The sequence below is a fragment of the Eulemur rufifrons genome, chromosome 10, assembly GCF_041146395.1.
Source record: "Eulemur rufifrons isolate Redbay chromosome 10, OSU_ERuf_1, whole genome shotgun sequence".
NCBI lineage: Eukaryota > Metazoa > Chordata > Mammalia > Primates > Lemuridae > Eulemur > Eulemur rufifrons.
Genome location: NC_090992.1, coordinates 1283063 through 1306641, shown reverse-complemented (window position 1 = coordinate 1306641; position 23579 = coordinate 1283063). Strand labels below are relative to the sequence as shown.

The window sequence follows — 23579 nt, the reverse complement described above, 5'->3', positions numbered from 1 at the left end:
GGAACAACTGGACATCTGTATGCGAAAATGTAAACTTCAACCCTTACCTCATACTACATTAAAAAAATTAACCTGAAGTGCAGCATATACTTACTTAAATGTAAGAACTCAAAAACTATGAAACTTCTAGAAGAAAATATTGAAGAAAATTTTTATGACACTAGGTGAGGCAAAGATTTCCTAGATATGAAATAAAAAGTATAAACCATAAGAGAACAAATTTGAAAAGCTCTACCTCATCAAAATTTAAAACTCCTGCCCTTTGAAAAACAGTTAAGAAAATAAAATATTTGCATAACAAACATCTGATAAAGGGCTTATATCCAGAATACACAAAGAACTCTCACAGCTCAATAATAAAGGGACCAAAAAAAAACCCTACTGAAAATAGGGAAAAGATTTTTCTACTTTATCAAAGAATATATTCAGATGGCAAATAAACACATGAAAAGATGCTCAAAATCAAGTCAATCAATTGACTATCAATCAGGAAAATACAAAATTAAACCACAAAGAAATACAATCTCTCAATGAGATACTACCACACAGCTACTGTAGTGATTAAAACAAAAAAGACTGACAATACTAAATGCAGAAGAGGGTGCAGAGGAACTGCACTTTCATACATTGTTGGTGGGAGTACAAAATGCTACAGCCACTTTGGAGAATAGTTTGGAGCCTATAAAGTTAAACATACACTTACCATATAATGTAGCAACCCCATTTCTAAGGAGAAAGAAAAACATGTGTCCACAGATCTGTACACCAAAGTTTAGAGCAGTTTTATCTGTAACAGCCAAAAGCTGGAAACAACTTAATGTTCATCAACCAAGGAATGGATGAACAAAAAAAAATTGCTATATATCCATACAGTGGAATACTCCTCAGCCGTAAAAAGGAATGAACTATTCACACAGGCAGCAACAAATTAAAAATCGTTATGCTAAGGAAAGAAGCCAGACACAAAAGTCTATATACTAAATGATTCCATCTTACGTGCCATTCTGAAAAAGGCAAAACTATAACGACAGAAAACAAGTTAGTGGCTGCCAGGAGCTGGGAGTAGGGGGGGGAAGACTGACTGCAAGGACTTTGAGAGAACTTTTCCGAGTGATGGAAATAGTCCACATATTCCATATTCCACACGGTTCTCTACATATCTGTCCAAACTCACAGAAATATACACTTTAAAAAGGGTGGATTTTTGGGTGGGGCAAGGGCAATGTACATAACCTAAACATTTGTACCCCCGTAATATGCTGAAATAAAAAAGGGGGGGTGGATTTTATCATATGTAAATTATACCTCAATAAATCTGACTTAAAAAGAAAAAAATAAGTATGAATTTAGGAATCATAGGCCCAGACTCTAATCCTAACTGTATCCCTTTCTACCAATGTGAACAGCTGTGCCTTGGTTTTCTTGCCTGGAAAACCTCACAGAGTTCTTCTATGGGGCTTACGTAAAACATTTTAAAGCACTAGAACAGAATAAGCATTCAATGTATGGGACCATTCACACTACTTGTGAAAAAAATTCTGTATTCAGAAAATACCTTTTGAGCACAGTCTAACAAAGAGCACTGGAGAACACTAAATACTAACACTTCAGCTATGGTACTCTATAAACTTCTCTCCATCAGTGTTTTCACTGCCTCTTGGTAACACAAAATGATCAACTGGGCTTAGCTCTTTTGTGACATCTCTAGCTGCTTCATTTCTTAAACCCAGCCAGTCACCAGATCCTCTGGATTCCTTCTTTGATATCTGTGTTTTGGTTCTAGCCCCAAGGCATACGACAGAGTAAAAAGAGCTAAGACAAGCATGCAAACAACAAAAACATACAGCAGAGTGTTTACAGCTTAGGTGCCAGTGTGAAATGATACCCAAAATGGAGCAGCTGGGCTATCAGGAGTAGAAGCCCATGAACCTGCACGTAGAAAAAGTATTAAAGTTGGTACAAAAGTAATTGTGGTTTCGGATTGTGAATTTTAAATCGTTGTAACTAGGCTCAAACACATCTTTATTAATCAAAATAGGAACCAATACAAGCAACACATTTTTGCCAATGAGAAGTTTGTTTATTCCTGTAGCATAAAAATCCATGCTTCAGGATTCCACAAAATCTTGGAAAACATTTTCTGCATCCTGCTGGCTGGGGAGGCGTTTTCCCTGCAAAAACTTATTGAGATGCTTGAAGAAGTGGTAGTCAGTTGGCGAGAGGTCGGGTGATTACGATGGATGAGGCACCAGCCTGAGCAAGAGCAAGACCCCGTCTCTACTAGAAATAGAAAGAAATTATCTGGACAGCTAAAAATATATACAGAAAAAATTAGCCGGGCATGGTGGCACATGCCTGTGGTCCCAGCTACTCGGGAGGCTGAGGCAGTAGGATTGCTTGAGCCCAGGAGTTTGAGGTTGCTGTGAGCTAGGCTGACGCCACAGCACTCTAGCCCAGCAACACAGTGAGACTCTGTCTCAAAAAAAAAACAAAAAAAAAAAAAAGAAAGAAAGAAAAGAAAAGAAAATCGCTTGAATTTTCTTTTTGTCTAACATCATTTCCACACTCTAAAATAAATATAAAATAAACAGCAAGTGATAAGTCATTAGCAAAAAAAGTGAGAAATGTGCATTATAATGATGCACAACATAACATTTATTTAAGAATGTATTCCAATATTAAATGGCAAATTTCAATGCTAAAACCGCAATTACTTTTGCACCAACCTGATAATTAGAAACAAATTTCTCAAACAATTCCCTTTTAAGGCAAGAAAGGAAAACAGAGCTAAGTGGGCCAAGAAAAGAGGACAGGATATGGTAGGATAGAAATAAAGTAGTTTATGAGAGAGTTCCTGAAGATGGAAAGAATCTTAAAAATGGGAAAGGATGCATTTATAGTACAGTGTTGAAATGAAGCAATCTCTTCTGGACAGCTGCAGGGAAGGCGATTTGACCCAAACTTTACACTGAGTTCTATGGAGGGAAAAATCCTCGTATGTCAGAGCTAACAAAGGACTACAAAAGTCATCCATTTGCTATGCAAAACAAACCACTTGCTACGTGCCAGGCACTGGACTGGGCTCTGAGGATACAGAGAAGAATAAGATTAAACTCTTAGAGAATTAGTCACGATTAAACATAAATAAACAAGTATATAAGTACCTCAACCTTGGCTACAGCACTGGTTAGAATCCTGGCACCACTCAACGCTAGGCACTATCACTTAGTCCTACTGCGACGTCATTTACTACACACAAACTCGCCATTTCAACAACCTGGGTTTCCCTGTTGGTGTTCAAACACAGCTTGTGTTTTACTGCCCCTGTGTCTCTAATTACCTACTTATTTATGATCAAAAAACTCGCACCCCCAAAAGCAGTCCCTTGAAATTCTCTCCAGCCACCTCAGACAGAAATTCTCTTCCTTCCTCCTCAGATCTCCTACAGCTCTTGTCTTTTCTCTGCCTCACCATTACGTGTGCTTGTCCCTCTCTCCAACCAGGCTGCTCCTCAAGAAAAGACAACGTGTCCCCCATCGTGGTCATTACCGCAACACTCACACAGTGACCAGAATAACTCATCCTAAAACATGCCCTGCCACTCTTCTGTCTACTGAACCAAGTTCTAATCCAGGAACTCCCTATAATCTGACCCCAGTTTGTATTTCTCACTCCTTTCATCCTGATTTACTTAACCCAGACTCTTCCTCTCACAATCTTGTTCTGATAAGCTTGTATGTGTGAATATATACATATACACACATGCAAATATTTGCATATGCATATGTATTGTATGTATGCAACCAAAAAAAGCTGCTGGTAGAATATACTCTGGGAGATACATTTTTTATATATATCTATTCCATATATATCTACGGAATAGATAGAATAGAAAAGTACCTTTTACTTTTCACCTACTATCCCTTTTCTTTTTCACTATGAGCATGTATTTTTAAAAGGAAAAAAACCCAAAATTATTACATAAACATACATAAAAGGTCTTCTAGTTTGTCAATTTGATTCCTCCCCATTCTTCAAGGCCCACCTCAGCCCTGCTTTCTCTCTGAAGCCCTTGTGATACATTTCTATGCGCAGCCTTCATTTTTAAAAAAAATACTTTCTACTTTACAATTCAAAGATCTACACCAGTATTTACAGGTGAGTTTTAAAAAAAAATGAATCAATACATTTTTTAAAAATTAAAAAAAACTTCTATCTGAAACCTACAAAATGGCCACTTTAAAGAATATTCTCACTTATTTAAACTAGGAATACCGTAAGGGCAAGGACACTGCTGGAGTCCTTCTTGTACTTGTAGCCCCAGGCACAAGATGCTCTGTCATAATGTTCACCACAGTTAACAACAACATACTATGTACTTGAAAATTGCTAAGAGAGTAGGTTTTAAGTATTCTCAGCAAAAAAATGGTATGTGAGGAAATGCACATATTACCTTGATTTAGCCATTCCACAATGTATACTGATGTCAAAACATCACGCTGTATACCATAAAGATGTATCATTTTTGCCAATTAAAAAAAAGAAATCAAATTACCTTCAGTGGATCAAGTTCATTCTCATAGGATTTGACAATTTCCTTTGAAGACGTTAACTGGGCTTCCTTACTAGTAATCTGATCACGAATCTCACAAGCTTTTTCCTTATTTTGCTTCAGATATTTCAGTTCTGTTTGACATTCTTTTACTTTCTGACCTTGTGTCTGACGTACCTGCCGAAGTGTTTCCAAGGCTTTAATGTATCTTTGAAGATATGAAATAAAAATCAAATTTCTGGCTAAGTGAATTATGGTATCAATTCATACAGTGGATTATTATGCAGTCATTAAGATTATACTTACAAGGAGTTTTTAATAACTTGGAAAATGCTTATGACATAATCGTAAGTGAAAAAATTACATTTAGACTGTCAATCAGGTAAACAAACATGTGCACAGAAAGAAAACTAAAAGAAAATATGCCCAATGGTTGCCACTGGGTGAGAAGTAATAACTGATAACCTTTCTCCTTTTTAAGCTTTTTCCATTAAAAAAAGAAGCATACGAATTGCAAACATGGCTCCATAACTTAATGGGCTACAAACTACTTTACCAACCTTGTTGCTGAAAAAATCTCATCAAACTTTTGCTTCAGAGCCTTTCCTTCACTTAAAGGCCAATTAGAGTCTTCTTGGTGACAGAAAATGACATTATTTAGCACAGACTTGGAAACTCCAAGAGAACTTATCATTTCACGGTCAATTTCAGCACACTTAGAGCTTAGACTGACCTTTTCACCATGCCTGGAGAAAATGACAATCAAGAGTATATGTAAAATAAACTGCAGTTGTTCCTATTTTTTGCCTAATTAATCCTTCATGATGTATTTCTCTTAAAAAAAAAAAAGGTCCCTTCAGCTGTCTGCTGTTAGAATAGCTTCCTTATGCATAAAATGTGTAACTCTCAAATGATTTGGCAGTTCACTGATGAAGAGATACATAAAACATGGTGGTACAGGAAACAATGCCAGAATTTCTTTTTATATATTTGGACTTCTAAATACAATAATTTTCTTCTATGTATTATCTATAAATATTCTAAATTAACTATCTTCCCATCTCCAGAACTTAATCAGAAATTTAAACGAATAAAACAAAACATTATGCTCAATAGAAGACAGGCAAAGGTAACTTAGAACCATCTAAGAATAGAACAATAGTTTAGAAAGGGTTTCTTCAGCAACAGACTGATTTGGTGGGCAAGAGGCAGTATCTGTCTTTACTGTTTTTTATACATTCCAATTTTTATTTTGAAAATACTACACCAAATGTATTGAGAATGTTTTGTAGGGGGCTACAATGGACATAGACCAAGAGGTTATCACATTAGAACAGGGAAAGATTTTGGTAGCTTGCACTAGAATGGTCGTTGTAGAGATGGAAACAGATTCAAGAGACATTTTGATGAAATGCATAGGACTTGGTAATAGATTGGACATGGAAGGCAAGGAAGGTATCAAGACAAGTTCTTGGCCAGCGTCACTGGATGGAGAGCAGTGTCATTCACTGAGATGAAGCATACTGCAAGAGGACCAGGTTGTTGGAGGTTATTTAAGGAGAGTCATGGAGAAGGAATCATGAGTTTGAGTTTGGTTTTAGACACACTGAATCTGAGTTGTCTTTGAAACAACTGGTAGAAAATGAGAGAGGCAGTTGGATACTTGAGTCTGAAAACAGAGGTCTGGTTTGGAGATACAGATTTGTGAGTCACCTTTGAACACAGAGTAATTGGAGCAATGGATGTGAATGAGATTATCTGGGAAGAAAATGTAGAGCATAACCAAGAAAAGATATAGGACTGAGCCTTTGGGACTCCAACCTTTACTGGCTGGGTAAAATAAAGTAGGATATGGCTGTGATGGAAAGAGGGAACAGTGTTGTATCATGGAGGTCTAGAAAAAGCAATTTTCAAATAAGAAGTGATTAACAAGTACCATTTACTGTGCCACGGTACATAGACCAATGGTCCTCCAAAGATGCCCACATTCTAATCCCTTGAATTTGTGAATGTTAGATTCCATGGCAAAGGGGAATTAAGATTACAGATGGAATTAAACTGCTACTCATCTGATTTATTTATTTATTTATTTATTTATTATTTTTATTTATTTATTTATTTATTTATTTTTTGAGATAGAGTCTTGCTCTGTTGCCCAGGCTAGAGTGCTGCAACCTTAGCCTAGCTCTCAGCAACCTCAAACTTCTGGGCTCTAGTGATCCTCCTGCCACAGCCTCCTAAGTGGCTGGGGTTACAAGCGTGTGCCACCACTCCTGGCTAATTTTTTCTATTTTTAGTAGAGATGGAGTCTCCCTCTTGCTCAGGCTGGTCTCAGACTCCTGACCTCAAGAGATCCTCCTGCCTCGGCCTTCCAGAGTGCTGGTATTACAGGCATGAGCCACCATGCCTGGCCCATCTGATCTTAAAATAGAGAGATTTGGATGGGGCCAGTGTAATCACATGGGTCCTTAAATGTGAAAGAGGGAGGCAGAAGGAGAGGTCAGAGTGACTCGATACAAGAACTATGCCCACTGTTTCTGGCTTTGAAGATGGAAGAAGAGGGCCATGAGCCAAGAAATGTGGGTGGCCTCTAAAGGACCTAAGGAGCAAGGAAACAGATTCTCCCTTAGAGCCTCCAGAAAGGAACACAGCCCTGCTAACACCTTGATTTTAGCTCAATGAGGCCCAATTCACACTTCTAAACTATAGAGCTACAAGACAATAAATTTGTGTTATACCATTAAGCTTGTGGTTATAGCTGCCATAGAAAACTAATCCATGAACTATTAGTACATATTAATCATTTTTTGTATGCATCAGGTCAATCTTTACAACATCTTTCTAAGGTATGTACAGTGATGATGAGCACCTATTTTACAGTGAAAAAACAGGCTCACTATGCTACTTTGTACAGCAGTAGCATTATCCTAACTAAATACAGAGGTTATGGCAGGCATGGTGGCTGATGCCTGTAATCCCAGCACTCTGGAAGGCTGAGGGGGAAGCTCTCCTTCAGGCCAGCCTGGGCAACACAGCGAGATCCAGTCTTTGCAAAAAATTTTTTGAAAATTAGCCAGGCATGGAGGCTCACGCCTGTAGTCCCAGCTACTCAGGAGGCTGAGGGCAGGAGGATCGCTTGAGCCCAGGAGTTTGAGGTTGCTGTGAGCTATTATGGTCGGAGCTCTGCATTCCAGCCAGGGTAACAGAGTGAGAAACTATATCCAAAAAAAAAAAAAAAAGAAAAGAAAAAAAAAAACACAGAGGTTATTATAGTGACTTTAGTTGGAGCTGTTTCAGTGGAAGAGTGAGGCTGGAGCAGGGGTGAGCAGGAGGTAAAGAAATGTATCAACTCTTTTGAGAAGACCGACTCTAAAGAAGAAGAGTAACTGGAATGGAATAAAATCTGAGTGTATGAGACATGCCTGAGTATGTTTAAACGCCAACGAAAGGAACATGCTTGAGAATTCAGTTGCTAGTATAACGCCTCTAGCCCATAGCAGGTGCTAAACATTATTGGTTAAATAAAGGAATCATTTAATTAAACAGATAAATAAAAGGGAAGGGAGGAAGGTGAACAGTTAACTCATTTGCTCATGAAGGACAGAGCCTTGAGTCCAAGGTAGCCCAGTTCCAAAACCCACACCCGTCAGGAGATGGTACCTGCCTCTGGCGGTGACGGCTGGAAGGGAAGAATGATCCCCCTCCTGCTTGTCTGCTTCTCAATCGCCCACCCCTACGCGTGACACGAGCGTGTTTTTATTCATTCAACCTGTATTTGAGTGATTATGCACTTTCAATTCAGCAATTGTTCGTCACTTACTCAAGGGAATGAAACATTATCACTAAATCTTTAACAGGGGCATCCTATTTGACTGATAAATAGTATCAACAAAAAATTAAATGTTGACGGTGGAGGAGACTGTGTGTAGGAGCAGGCAGCATATTCTCTGCTTAATTCTGCTGTAAACTCCAAACTGCTCTAAATATTAAAGTCTGTTGAAAACAAATTAATATGCTCCCCTGAAATAAATAGGAAAAAACTATAGTCCTATAGACCTGAAAGACAAAAATGAACCAGACATTCAAATACAATAAAAACACTTACTTTGTTCTAGTAATGACTCCTTCCAGTGTTTTAAATTCTGTCTTTTTGCTTTTCTGAGTACACACCATAGATCTCTGCACCGCTATAAGCTCTCCATTGACATCACGAAACTGCAGACGAATCTGGGCTCTCACGTCTGTTTCCTGAGCAACCTTTGAAGGTTAAATAGAGAAAAATTATGCTTCAATAAGCACCAGAATGTTAGTTCTGAAAGGAAAGGCATAAGCAATCTTACCCAAAATGAGGAAACAAAAAAAAGGTAAACATCCAAAATGAGTGATTTTTACATGCTATTCAAAATATGAGAGGAAAAGAATACTGTTTAATTGATTTACTAAAATGATATTATCTACCTCCTTCATACAGCACTATTAGGAGATCAAGTAGATCAAGTATGTGGATTTTTCAAATAAATCCATTTTGTCTAAGCACCAAAAATGTTTTTTAAAACTAAAAAAACCCACAAGTTTATAGAAAAGTAGAAATACAGTACACATAACTTCCTCACCCCCCAAACCATATGAGCATCAAGGTGCTGACCTGATGTCCCATCACCAGTATTTCCTACAGAACAAGGACATTTTCAACCATACACATCAGGAAATTGATACTAATATATTACTACCATGTAGTCCACAGATCCCATTCAAGTTTTGTCACTTGTTCCAGTTCAGAATTATACATTGTATTTGGTGGTCCTGTCTCTTTAGTTTCTTTCAGTCTGGAATAGTTGCTCAGATTTTCCTTGACTTTCATGATTGATTTTGAAAATTATAGGCCATTATTTTGTAGAATGTCTCCCAACATTTGGGTCTGTGTAATTTCCTCATGACTACGATCAGATTACGCATCTTTGGCTGGAATATTACAGAAGTGATGAGTTCCTTTCATTGCATCCCATCAGGGCATAATTTCAATTTATCTCATTACTGGGGGTATTAACTGCAGTCTCTTGACAAATGCGTATCTGACAGCTTCCCCAGAAAAATTTTTCTTCCTTTACAACTAATCAGCATTTGGGGGAGAGATGTATTGAGAGCATGTAACTCTCCCCACTTCATCAAATTCTCTCCACCAGCTTTAAGCATCTAGTGCTTCTTACCTGAATTATTATTACGACAGCTATCAAATACAGGCACACCTTGTTTTACTGTGCTACGCAGATACTACATTTTGTTTTGTTTTACAAATTGAAGGTTTGTGGCAATCCTGCGTTCAGCAAGTAGTCTATCAGTGCCATTTTTCCAACAGCATGTGCTCACTTTACATCTGTGTCATTTTAGTAAATCTCACAATATTTCAAACTTTTTCATTATTATATCTGTCACAGTGATTTGGGATCAGTGATCTTTGATGTTACCACTGTAATATTTTGGGGAGCCACGAACCATACCCAGTGAGTGAACTTAATCGATAAATGTGATATGGGTTCGAACTGTTCCCCCATCTCTCTCCATCCTGGAGCCTCCCTATTCCCTGAGACACAACAATATTAAAATTAGGCCAATTAATAACCCTATTTTTTGATCCATGGAATATTTAGATATCTACTTAATTTTCCAGTATTTAGGGATTTTCCAGACATTTTTCTGCTATAGATTTCTAGCTTAATTCTGGTGTGGTCAGAGAATACACTCCGTATGACTTTAATTCTTGTAAATTTACTGACACTTGTTTTATGGCCCAGAATATTGGTCTATCTTAATGAATGTTCCACATGTATGTGAAAACAATGTGTATTCTGCTGTTGTTCAATGGAATGCCCTATAAATGTCCATGACGGTAACTTGGTTAATAGTATTACAATTTTCCATATCCTTACTGATATTTTGTCTACTTCTGTTTCTCTACTGAGAGAGGAGTTTTGTTCTCCAATTTAAATTGTGTATTTGTCTATTTCTCCTTTCAGTTCCATAGGTTTTTGTTTGTTAAGACCGAGTCTTGCTCTGTCTCCCCAGGCTAGAATGCAATGGCGGCATAGCCTCCTGTGGCCTCGAACTCCTGGTCTCAAGCGATCCTCCCACCTCTGCCTCCCGAAGTGCTAGGATCACAGACATGAGCCACCATTCCCAGCCTCAGTTCCATATGTTTTTGCCCACATTTCAAATTGTTGTGTCCTCTTGGTGAACTGACGCCTTTGTCATCATGTTTACTTTTACTCTAGTGATACTCTTGGTTCTGATGTCTGCTGTCTGATATTAACATTGTTACCTCGTCTATTAGTTGCCACAGTATATTTTTTCCATTCTTTTACTTTTAACCTATTTCTACCCATTATATATAAAAACACTCTTATTCCTTTTGATTTCAGTTTTTTTTGTTGTATCTTCGATTTTTCTCACTATGCTTATGCTTTCTTGATATCCACGAGTATATTTATAAGATTTATAATAATGTTTTAAGGTTCCTAATTATGAATTCTATCACCTCTTTCTTTTTGGATGTGTTCATATGACTGATTTTTCTCCTGGTCATGGGTCATATTTCCCTGCTTCTTTGCATGCCTGGTAACTTTTTTTTTTTTTTTGGAGACCGGGTCTCAGTCTGTCACCCAGGTCAGAATCAGTGTTGAGATCATAGCTCACACTGCAGCTTTGAACTCCTGGGCTCCAGCGATCCTCCTACCTCAGCCTCCTGAGTAGCTGGGACTATAGGTATGTACCACCATGCTTAACTAATTTTTTTATTTTTATATTTGTAGACACAGGATCTTGCTGTTGCCCAGGCTGGTCTTGAACTCCTGGCCTCAAGCAATCCTCCCACCTCGGCCTCTCAAAATGCTGGGATTACAGGCATGAGCCATCTCACCTGGCACATGGTAACTTTTGGTTGTGAATTTTACATCATTGAGTGAAGTATTTTGTTTTATTCTTTTAATGAGTGTTGAACTTTGTTTTGGCATGCAGTTAAGCTTCTTGAGTCTATGGTCTCCAACTCCGGGGCTACAGACTGGTACAGATCAGTGGCCTGTTAGGAACCAGGCCACACAGCAGGAGGTAGGCAGCCAACAAGAGAGCAAAGCATCATCACCGCATAAGCTCTGCCTCCTTTCACATCAGTGGTGGCATTAGATCCTCATAGGAGAACCCTACTGTAAACTGCGCATGCGAGGGAGCTAGGGGGTGGCTCCTTATGAGAATCTAATGCCTAATGAGCTGAGGTGGAGCTGAGGTGGTGACGCTAGTGCTGGGGAGCGGCTGCAAATACAGATTATCATTAGCAGAGAGGTTTGACTGCACAGTAAATGTAATGCCCTTGGATCACCCCAAAACCATCTCCCCAACCCCTTCCATGGAAAAACTATCTTCCGTGAAACTGGTCCCTGGTGCCAAAAAGCTTGGGAACCCACTGTCTTGAGTAAGAGTTTGATCCTTCCGAACCTTTGCTTTTAAGGTTTATAAAAGGGGAGATCTCGAGCAACTTTTACTCTAGGACTAATTTAGTATCATTTTCCCTCAAGCCTCAAAAACTTCCTTTAATAATTATTGTAGTGTAAGCCTGTCTGTGACAAATCACCTCTACCGGTTTTTAAATCTCAAAATGTTCTCTATTTTGTCCTTTATTTTTTTTCTTTTTTGAGAGACAAGGTCTCACTCTGTCATCCAGGCTGAAGTGCAGTGGCATGATCTCAGTTCACTGCAGCCTCGAACTCCTGGGCTCAATAGGTCCTCCTGTCTCAGGCTCCCAAGCTGGGACTACAGGCATGTACCACCATGCCCACTTTATCTTTAATTTTTGAAGGGTAGTTTTACGGGATACAGAAGTTTAGGTTGACTTACATTTCCCAAGATTTTAAAGATCCTGTACCACTCTTTTCTGGCTTGGATGGTTTTTGATAAGAAATCAGCAATCACACTTATTATTCTTACCTTTTGCATGTTACTTTTTCCTCTTGCTTTAAGATTCTCTTTTCATTTTTAGTTCTGAGCAACGGGAATATAAGATGCAACATAGGTGTGTTTGTGCTGCTTGTGGAGCATTGAGCTCCTTGGGTCTTTTTTATGGTTTTTATTTCCGTTTAAATCTTTTCCCACACATTATGTCCATCTTTTCATTTAAATCCTTGAACCTATCATAGTTTTTAAAATCCTTGTCTGGCTGGGCGCAGTGGCTCACGCCTGTAATCCTAGCACTCTGGGAGGCCGAGGCGGGAGGATCGCTCGAGGTCAGGAGTTCGAGACCAGCCTGAGCAAGAGCGAGACACCGTCTCTACTAAAAATAGAAAGAAATGATTTGGACAGCTAAAAAAAAAAAAAAAAAAATATATATATATATAATCAGCCGGGCATGGTGGTGCATGCCCGTAGTCCCAGGTACTCGGGAGGCTGAGGCAGTAGGATTGCTTGAGCCCAGGAGTTTGAGGTTGCTGTGAGCTAGGCTGACGCCACGGCACTCTAGCCCGGGCAACAGAGTGAGACTCTGTCTCAGAAGGAAAAAAAAAAAAAATCCTTGTCTGCTGATTCTAATATCTATGTCATCTCTGGGTCTGTTTTTATTCACTTTTTTCCCTTCTAGTTACAGATCACATTTTCTTCTGCATATATCCATTAATTTTTTATTATATCCTGGACATTGTGGATATTACATTGAGAGTTTAGACTGTACAGACTTCCTTTAAAATATGTTGACTTCTGTTCTAGCAGGCAGTTAATTTTGACAGCTCAGCTTGATTCTATCAAAGCTGCAAATGCCCACAAACAGTTGCTTCAAATATTTTTTCCAGTTTTACAATTGTTCATCTTGAGGGTCTAAGTGTGATAGTCATTATTCTCTTGCAATCAAAATCAGAAGTCCTGGGTTCTGCTTTTGTTTAAATCATAAAACATCCTTTGTTGACTTTTTAGTGACTTTTTGGCATAAATTTAACTTTGCTATTTTTTTTTTTTTTTTTGAGACAGAGTGTCACTTTGTTGCCCTGGCTAGAGTGAGTGCCGTGGCGTCAGCCTAGCTCACAGCAACCTCAAACTCCTGGGCTTAAGCGATCCTACTGTCTCAGCCTCCCGAGTAGCTGGGACTACAGGCATGCACCACCATGCCCGGCTAATTTTTTCTATATATATATATTTTAGTTGGCCAGATAATTTCTTTCTATTTTCAGTAGAGATGGGGTCTCGCTCTTGCTCAGGCTGGTCTCGAACTCCTGACCTTGAGCGATCCACCCGCCTCGGCCTCCCAGAGTGCTAGGATTACAGGCGTGAGCTACTGCGCCTGGCCTAACTTTGCTATTAAGTAAATTAATCATTCAACAAATACTTATTAAGCACCTTGTACCTTTTTTTTTTTTTTTTTTTGAGACAGGGTCTTGTTGTGTTGCCCAGGCTAGAGTGCAGTGGCATCATCATAGCTCACTGCAACCTCAAACTCTTGGGACTACAGATCTGTGCCACGAAGTCCAGCTAATTTATTTTTTGTAAAGCTGGGGTCTCGCTATTGCCCAGGCTGGTCTTGAACTCCTGGCCTCAACTGATCTTCCTGCCTCAGCCTCCCAAAGTGCTAGGATACAGGTGTGAGCCACCATGTCCAGCCTGTAGCTTTCATATGTTGTTTTGGTTTGAAGTAACAGACTTTTCCCCTTTGGAGAATGGAAGAGAGACAGGTTAAACAAAAGAGTAGAGAAGGTACATTAAACATCATCATAAGTGAGGTATAGAGTGATTTGGGAGTACAAAGTAGGGGCATCTAATCTATCTAGGAGAGGTCAGGGAAGGTATTCTAAAGGAAGTGAATGTTTAATCGAGACTTGACAGATGAGTAAGAGTTAGCCAGATGAAAAGATCTGAGTCATTGAGCAACTACAGCAATTTTATAATGTTTGGTGCAGAAAGTAGGAAGAAGAGGAGTACAGTCATAAAATGTTCCAGAAATTAAGGGCCTTCTGAAATATGTCAAGGGTTTTGGACTTAAGGTGATGGAAAGCCACTAAAAGGTTTGAACCAGGGGAATCCTATGCAATAGATATGCATTTTAGAAGAATTACTTTGTCTTCAGGGTGAACAGATTGAGCTGAGGCAAGACAGAAAGCAGGGAATGATCCAGGAGAGATAGGAAGGCAGTCTGGACAAGGATTATAGCCTTCAGGATAGAGGTAAAGAGGGAGAACTCACGGGCCGGGCTGCTCCGAAACAGCCTCTCAGGATATAGATATTTCAGTGAGGAGATGGCCAGAGGTCATTATAAAGCTCTGAAAGCCCAGGGACCTGACTCTGTCATTTTATCCCAAAGAGGGCAGCTAATGAGGGCTAATCCACAACAGTTAAACTAAGGAGCTATGCATATATGCATCAAAAATTAATCTGTTTACAATGTTCCTGACTAGCAAGCCAAATATACATAATCACTCTCCATGGCATCTAGCTATCTGGCAAATATCAAATTAGTAAATGGAATTCAAGTAAGGACTATCTTTTAGCATTTCTATCACAATACTGTTGTGTACATTCTCACTGAGGAAGAATCACTTCAAAAAGAGTAACTTAGATTTAGTAATTTATTAAGGCAAAGAAATCTGTATTACGCTTCCAAATGATTTCTATCCAAATGAATAAAATTAAAAGTAAAATAAGCCCTTCCCCTTTCCAAACAATCCAGTCCTAGGTGCCATTAGGTGGGGCAGAAGCAGGTACGTGTGTTCATGCTGGCGGAAGGTGGAGGCCATAGTAACTCAGCCCAGAGTGGGATAAATGAGCTGGAGTAGGCTGAGAAGTGTATCCTCACGGGAAACAGCTGGGCACAGACAGGTTTAGAGAGTCCAAGGATACTGGAGGTTCAAGCAGGACAAAAGGGGAATTCATGAGTAGGGATGACCCAGCTCAGGAGGAGAGTGTCCACACTGGCGGGGAGGCACAGTGTGGAGATTTGGAGCCCGATAACAAGGAGGGGGTCGACATGAGGGTTAAGTCTGCTGGGGGGATTCAGATCACAGCGTGGAGACGGCATCCCTGCAAGAAGCCAGCTGGTATAAAATATCAGACTGCGAAGAGCCACAGTGACTCAGATCTGGGGGGGTTCAGATCACACAGTAGAGAGAGCATGGCTGCAAGAGGCCACCTGGTGTGGAGTGTCAGACTAAGGGTGGGGAGGTGAGCCGGCGGGGAAGTCAGAGCCTGAGCAGAACGGGAGAGCATCGTGCGAGGGCGCCAGAATGAGGAGCAGAGTCTAAGCCAGGCAAGGAAGGCTGGCGTATGGGCGCAGAGTCAGCCCCGTGTGGGGTGCTGGAGCCCGGGTGCAGTGATGGAAGATTCATCACATCAAGGGGACTGATCAAATAAGTAAATCTATTAAGAATATAGTCGATTCCTTGCTTTTCACTCCCTTTATTGTATTTACCAGGCAAATTCCCAACTTTGTTTAAATCCAACTTTTCAGCTTATTTAGTACTTGCCATTGAGCATCTGAACAAGACTGAAAGCACACACACAACCATTACGACCAGTCTCTCTACATTTTCACACACAAACCTCAAGGGAACCCCTGACACTGTCGTGTAATCCTAAAACACTTCCCTTTATCAATTTACTCTCCGAGGTAAAAACTACTCATATCTTTTGTAGGCTCAATCAACCCCTTTCCCACTCTCAGCCAATAACCTCACTTCTTTTTCTCACTGAGAATACAGAAACAGTCAAAAGAGATCTTATTCATTCTTTCACCACTAAAGTTACCAATCACCTGCTCTGGCTGCCACCCTGTTACACTGAATAAACAGGACATGTTCCTGCTGACCCCTCCAGTTGGGCAGCGGATCCTTCTCTTGCCTACTCAAGCATTTTGCTCTTCAATTATCCTCTCTTCTGAATCACTTTTTCCCTCCAGAGTCATTCCCATCAGTCTACAAATGCTCTAGCAACAGCCGCCAACCCCGGGGCCATAGCCTGTTAGGAACCGGGCCGCGCATCCCTGCCTGAGCTCTGTGTCCTACCCCCCATCTCCCCACCCCCGTCCGTGGAAAAATTGTCTTCCATGAAACCGGTCCCTGGTGCCGAAAAGGTTGGGGACCACTGCTCTAGTACATCCCAATTTTAAAAGCACAAAAAGCCAAGAACAATAACCAACAAAACTCTCCTTTATCCCTGCAAACCTCTTCAGCTATTGTCCTATCTCTGCTTCCACTTACAGCAAAACTCATAAAATAACTGTGTTTCACTTCCTTATGTCCTCTTTTCTGATTACTGAAACGGGTTTTGTCAAGAGCAGCAAAGGACTCCAATATATCCAAACACTCTTCTTGCTTGAGCCACCAACAAATGTGACACAGTCAATGACTCCCAGTTTTCCTCTTACTTTATTAGTTGCTCTTTTAGTGTCTTTTGCTTGTGTCTCCTCCTCTTCCCAATTTCGAAATTCATTAGCTCTAGTGCTCCAGGTTCAGGTTTTGGATATCTAGTCCATATTCACACCTTATTTGATCTCATCAGGCTTTAAAAATTAACTATATAGAACCAACTGTATATATCAATGATTCCTCATTTTCTTTTTCTAGTGCTAACCTCTTCCCTGAACAGACTTGTATTTGCCAACTAGACATCTCCTTTGGATATTTAACACACATTCTTAATTTACTTATTTAAACCAGATCCACCCAAATCTCTTTTTCCAGAGAGCCCCTATTCCAATAAAAGGCAAAAAAAAAAAAACCCCTTGGAGTTATGTTGATGTTTCTACTTCTTTCATACATCATTATCCAAGCCATTAGCTAATTTGTTGGTTGTACCTTCAAAATACATCCCAAATCCAAACATTTCTCACCACTTCTACCATTACCTTCACCAAGCCACCAGTATTTTTTAACTGCATTATCACAAAATCCCCTTAATTTATCTCTGAGCTCCTACCTTTGCTACCTACAGATAAGTTTTCTCAGCAGCCAGACTGATCACTTTTAAACATAAATCAGATCATGTCCTTTCCCTGCTCAAAACCTTCCAGTAGGTTTCTATTTAAATAAGAATAGAATCCAAAGACCCATCTGCATTTCTAACTTAATTTTCTACCATTCTCCCCTTCACCACTCTGTTCCTCCTGTGATTCCTAGAACACACCAAGCATGCTTCTACCTCGGGGGCTTTGCAGTGAGCATTAACAATGAACAGAATGTTCTTCTCCCAGATTTTAACTCACTTCCTCTCAAATGAATAAAAATTTAAAAGATAACTCTGATTACTGTGTGAAAAAGAGACAATCTCAAAAATGAGGGCAGGAAGACAAGTTAGGAGACTACTGTAATAGTTCAAAGGGAAGATGACAGCGGCTTAAAACAGGAAAGCAGTGGTGACAGACTGAACAAATTCTGGACATATTTTAGAAAGGCAGCTAAAAATTGCCTATGAATTGGAAACAGGGTGAGATGAAGGAATCAACCCAGGATGACACACAGGCTTTGCTTATGTGTAACCGTGTGGATGACATCATTTACTAAATCAGAGAGTACTGAGGTAGCAGCAGGCTTGAGAACGTAGGAGGGATGGATGAACAGGTAATCAAGAGTTCTGTTTTGAACTTGTTAAATTTGAGATGCCCATTAAATATCCAAACAGCTGGACGTATGTGTCTGGAGTTTAGGAAAGAAGTCAGGGCCAAATATATAAATGTGGGAGTCATCAGCACATAACCAGGTCTTAAAGCCAAGAGATGGAGATCACCCAAGAGAGGAGACAGAGAAGAGGATTGGTACACAGAAGACTGACTCCTGGGGCACACTGGCATTTGGAAATCAAGACAAAGGGAGACCTAGCAAAGACAAAGGTATGGCCAGTGGATAAGGAGGAAACCATGAGATCATGGCGTCATGAAAGCCAAGAGAGAAATGTTTTTTAAAAAAGGAAGAACCAACGGTATCAAACCTGATGAGATACTAATTAGAATTAGAAACTGACCGCTCTACCTGGCAACATGGAGATTACTGGTGATGCTACAAGAGCACATTTAGTGGAGGAAAATAATAAGAAAATCTGAATGGAGCAGACTGAGGAGAAAATGGGAGGTGATGAAGTGAAGACAATGAGCACATACAAATCTTGTGAATTTTGCTAAACACTGGAACAGACACAGGGTAATACCTAGAGAGCGACTGGAGTGAAGGGAGTGTTTTATTTGAAGACTGGAGCGATCAGAGCATGCCCATAGCTGATGTGACCGACCCTGCAAAGGGGAAACTGCTGATGCAGGAAAGCGCAGGAACAACCAAACAGCAAAATCCTTGAGTTGACAAGAGGGATCGACGAGATCTAGCTTCCCAGGGATTGGCTGACGTTTAGATAAAATAAATAATTTGCCCATACTAGATGAGAGAAAAAAGTATGGGCACATATGTAGGGTAGTTTGGTAGATTTTTTGATTGGAATATGAGGGAATTTACATTTGATTCTTCCTATTTCTCAATAAAGTACAAGGCAAGATCAAGGAGTGAGGAAAACAGATGGTAGGTTTAAGGAGAGAGGTGTGACATCGTCACTGTATATTCTTTTTTTTTTTTTTGAGACAGAGTCTTGCTCTGTCACCTGGGCTAGAGTGCCATGGCGTCAGCCCAGCTCACAGCAACCTCAAACTCCTGGGTTCAAGCAATCCTAATGCCTCAGCCTCCCAAGTAGCTGGGTCTATAGACCGTGCCACCACGCACAGCTCATTTTTTCTATTTTTAGTTGCCCAGCTAATTTTTTTTCTATTTTTTAGTAGAGACAGGGTCTCGCTCTTGTTCAGGCTGGTCTTGAACTCCTGACCTCAAGCAATCCTTCTACCTCAGCCTCCTAGAGTCCTAGGATTACAGGCATGAACCACCGTGCCTGGCCCATATATATATTCATTTCATATATATTGCAAAAACAAAAGCCCATAGGCCAAATACTATGTCCTTGACAAACACTAATAATATAAACACCATAATTCAAACAAAGATTCATACACAAGGATTTTTATCCTGGTACTTTTTTTTCTCCCAAGAGACTGGGTATTGCCACGTTGCCCAGGCTGGCCTTGAACTCCTGGGCTTGTGCGATCCTCCCACCTCAGCCTCCAGGGTAGCTGCGACTATGGGCATGTGCCACCTTGCCCAGCTTTATCACGGTACATTTCACTGAAAAACTAAAAGTAATCTGAATTTAAGAATATTATCTAACTATTAAAATGTTCATAAAACATTATGTCTTTTAAGTAGAAAATATTTCAGACATACAAAACAACATAAAGATTAAAAGCAGCACTCACATACTAAGCAACAGATTAAGAATTTACTATCATTTGTTAATGACATAGGACTTTATGATAATGTTAAGTAGGGGGGAAAACCCCAGAAAACAAGATTAGAGTATGACCTCAGCTATGCAAAACAGTATTCAAAGGAGAATAAAAATATATGATGTCAACAATGATTATCACCGGGTGCTAAGACTATGCATGGGTGACTTTCATCCCTCTTTATACATTTCCATTGCCAGGTTTTCTACAATAAGCTATTATTGCTTTTACGACTATAAAAATTTTATCTTAAAAATATAAAATTTTACTAGCACCATTACCTTGGGATCATGAACAAATGTATTTCCTTTGGTTCCAGGAGGGAAATCTCCAGTACAAATATACTTTAGACATTCAATGATGGTCTAAACAAATAGAAAAGTATATTATTTAGTTATAAGAGAACTGTAGAAGTATATACAAAATATTAATTCATTATAGAAATATTATCATGGAAACTACAAAAGATACAATCAGATATCATTTGGCATTATAAAACCTATAATAAAGATTTGATTGTTTAAAGAATCATTGCTGTAAGTTCACAGAAAAGCTATATAATTAAGAAGATATCCTAAAGATTTGGAAAAAATAATTCTCTATTTTCAATTAAAATCCTTTAACTTAGTAACAATGGCTAACAGTTACATAGAGCTTCCTATGTGTCAAGTATTATACTAAAGACTTTGACATACACGAACCATTTAACTTTCATATTAACTCCAGGCTATAGAAACTTTTTTTTCTTTTTGGAGACAGTGTCTCCTCTGTCACTGTCAGGCTGGAGTGCAGTGGCACAATCATAGCTCACTGTAATATCGAATTCTTGGGCTCAAGTGATCCCCCTGCCTCAGCCTCCCAAGTAGCTGCAGGCAAGCGCCATCATGCCTAGCTAATTTTTAAAAAAATTTTGTAGAGACAGAGGTTTTACTATGTTGCCTAGGCTGGTCTCAAACTCCTGGCCTCAAATGATCCTCCTTGTCTTGGCCTCGCAAAGCAACTGGATTACAGGCATGAAGCCACCACACCTGGCCTATAGAAACTGTATTTATCCCCACTGTCTTAGGTCATTAAATATGAAATGTCTGATTTTTGAATCAAAAGTGTTGTTTATTATATCTCAAACAAGCAGCAGTCAATTAATCAAAGTGCGTTCCTAAACTATGAACACATGTGTTTTGCCATCTTAATGGTAGCTTGTTTATGCCACCAGCAAAGAAGCCTGGAGAGCCATTCGAGACTAAATCTCCAAAGGCGTTTTCTACAGCTTGTTGAGAATTGAGTACTTTTCCTTGCAAGAAGTGGCCCAAAGCCTGGAAGTGGTAGTCAGTTGGTGAAAGGTCTGGTGAATATGGAGGATGACAGAGGGTTTCCAAGTCCAGCTGCTATAGTTTGAGCAGCAGAGGATTGGCCTATCTCTATTGACCAATCTCAGCTGCTTAATTTGCAATCATCTCTATTGACCTATCTCAGCTGCTGAATTTGCAATCATCTCTATTGACCTATCTCAGCTGCTGAATTTGCATCATCCTCATCATTTCATCCAAATGGTTGTAGTACACACCTGCTATAATCAATAGACCAGGTTTCAAGAAGCTGTAGTGGATAATACCAGCCCTAGACCATCAAACAGACACGATTAGCTTTTTCTGATGAATACTCGGTTTTGGACAGTGTTTCAGCACTTCATTTTTATCCAAACATTGTGCCAAATGCTTGCTATTGTCAAAAAGAAACCCATTTTTCACCACACATAACAACACAGTGTAGAAATGGTTCACCTTTATGTTGTGACAGCAAAGAAAGGCAAGCTTCGAGACAATTTCTCGTCTGAAGCTCGTTTAATTCATGGGGAACCCATCTATCCGGCTTCTTTACCTTGCCCATTTGTTTCAAATGGTCCAACATTGCTGGAATGGTAACGCCAAACCTTGCTGCGAATTCACATGTAGGCTGAGATGGATTCGCCTCCACTACAGCTTTCAGCTCATCATTATCCACCCTGGTCTCATGCTGCCCACGTGGCTCATTCTCAAGATTAAAATCACCAGAATGGAACTTCTCAAACCATCGACGTACTGTGCGTTCATTAGCCACATCCTTCCCAAACACTTCATTGATATTTCAAGCTGCCTGCGTTGCATTGGTTCCACGATGGAACTCATATTCAAAAATAACACCGATTTTTTACTTACACATGGTTTCACAAAAATTGCTCTAAAAAAATTTTTGAAAGATAATCACAAGCCAAACCATGTGTTTGAAAGACCGAGGACGTGCGTTCACAATAAAAATGAGAAGTGTCAGGGTGAAATGTCAGAGATAACAACTGTCAAACTTAGTACCTAAGGAAATCAGACATTTCATACTTAATAACCTGAACATGAGTGAGAAGAAAAAGGCACAGAGCAGGTAGGTCACTCGCCACTGTTAGTAAATGATGAAGTAAGGAAATCTGCATTCCGCAGCCAGTTCTCGTCAACACCGTACAGGGCCAGCACCCCTCCAGGAGTGCACTCAGCGCTGTGCTAGGTCCACACCAGGCATTCAATAAATAACATTTTTACATAAACAAATAAAAGTGGACGAGTCTGGCATTCAACTCCCAACCTTGCCTCTCTACACTCTTCACAAATCCTCCAGACTCTTCCTCCTGCCATGCTGATACTGCCGCGCTTTCTCTCGAGCCACGATGCCTCACCAGAACTCTCCTAGCTATACTTTTCAACCGGGTAAGAGCATCCTAACAAAAAAATAGTTTTCCCATTTAAGCCCCACGACATCTGTTCCATTTTAAAGTTGAGCCATTCGTTACGTTTAGACAGCACACTTAGGAACTCTTCCTAGTCACATGTCCACCGTGTGTGACATAACTTTTTAAGGAATTTCCGTGGGGGACAACCACTGGGGGGTGGACGCCGTGCCCGGAGCAGGCAGACCGCGCTGACAACACAACGCCGACCAAGGGGCTTCCCGTCGGCCTCGAGCGCTCCGAGGGGAGCGGCCGCAGCCCCGCGGGGGGCCCCCACGCGAACCTCGCCCACGGGACAGGCCGGACACCCTGACTGGGGGTCGGGCTGACGTCTCAGGTCGCCGCGACCCGCAGGCCACGCCCCGAGGCACTTCCTGGGCCGCCGCGAGCCCAGCTGTAGGGACAGTTCCCTTCCTAAAGAGAGCTCTCAACTCCCCGGACATTTTATTCTCGGCATTCGTAAAATGTGGCGACCCCGTAAACTGAAGGCGGCTACTCAGAACTTACCGTCTTCCCCGCCCCATTGGGTCCAACCAAAATTGTGAGGGGGCTGAAGAAAGTGATAATTTGCTTATCTTTGTCCTCTATTCCAAAACTCCGCACGCCCAGAATGCTCATCTTTTCAATCCGGGACATGTTTGCAAACGTTTCGAGTCTCAACACCGGGGACCGGGAGGCCGGGGACCGGGAGGCCGGGGCCCGGCAAGGTTTAACAGTGAGGCCGACGCAGGCCGAGCGCCGACGCGGGGACCCGCGAAGCCAGCGCTCGGAGGCTCCGGGCGGGGACGCCGCCACAGGAGGCCGCAAGGTCCGACCGGCGAGCCGCGACAGCGAGGGGCGGGGGCTCCGGCTGGAATCCCGCACCGCTTCCTTCCCGGCTGGCAGGCGACAGCGGGGGCGGGGGCCGGTCAGGGGCTGGCCGCCGGGACGCCGCAGAACAC

General features: G+C 40.7%; 1 protein-coding gene across 1 annotated transcript in view; it reads right to left on the bottom strand.

The window, feature by feature from the left end:
- The window catches only part of RAD50 (RAD50 double strand break repair protein), a 71910-nt gene extending 48590 nt beyond the window's left edge, over positions 1–23320 (bottom strand). The window contains exons 1-5 of the mRNA XM_069483602.1: positions 23146–23320; positions 20168–20251; positions 8658–8809; positions 5113–5298; positions 4556–4760 (exon numbers count right to left, since the gene is read on the bottom strand). Of these exons, the coding sequence (XP_069339703.1) occupies positions 4556–4760; positions 5113–5298; positions 8658–8809; positions 20168–20251; positions 23146–23274 (756 nt within the window). The 5' untranslated portion in view covers positions 23275–23320. The remainder of the gene's footprint in view (positions 1–4555; positions 4761–5112; positions 5299–8657; positions 8810–20167; positions 20252–23145) is intronic.
- Positions 23321–23579: the final 259 nt, after the last annotated feature.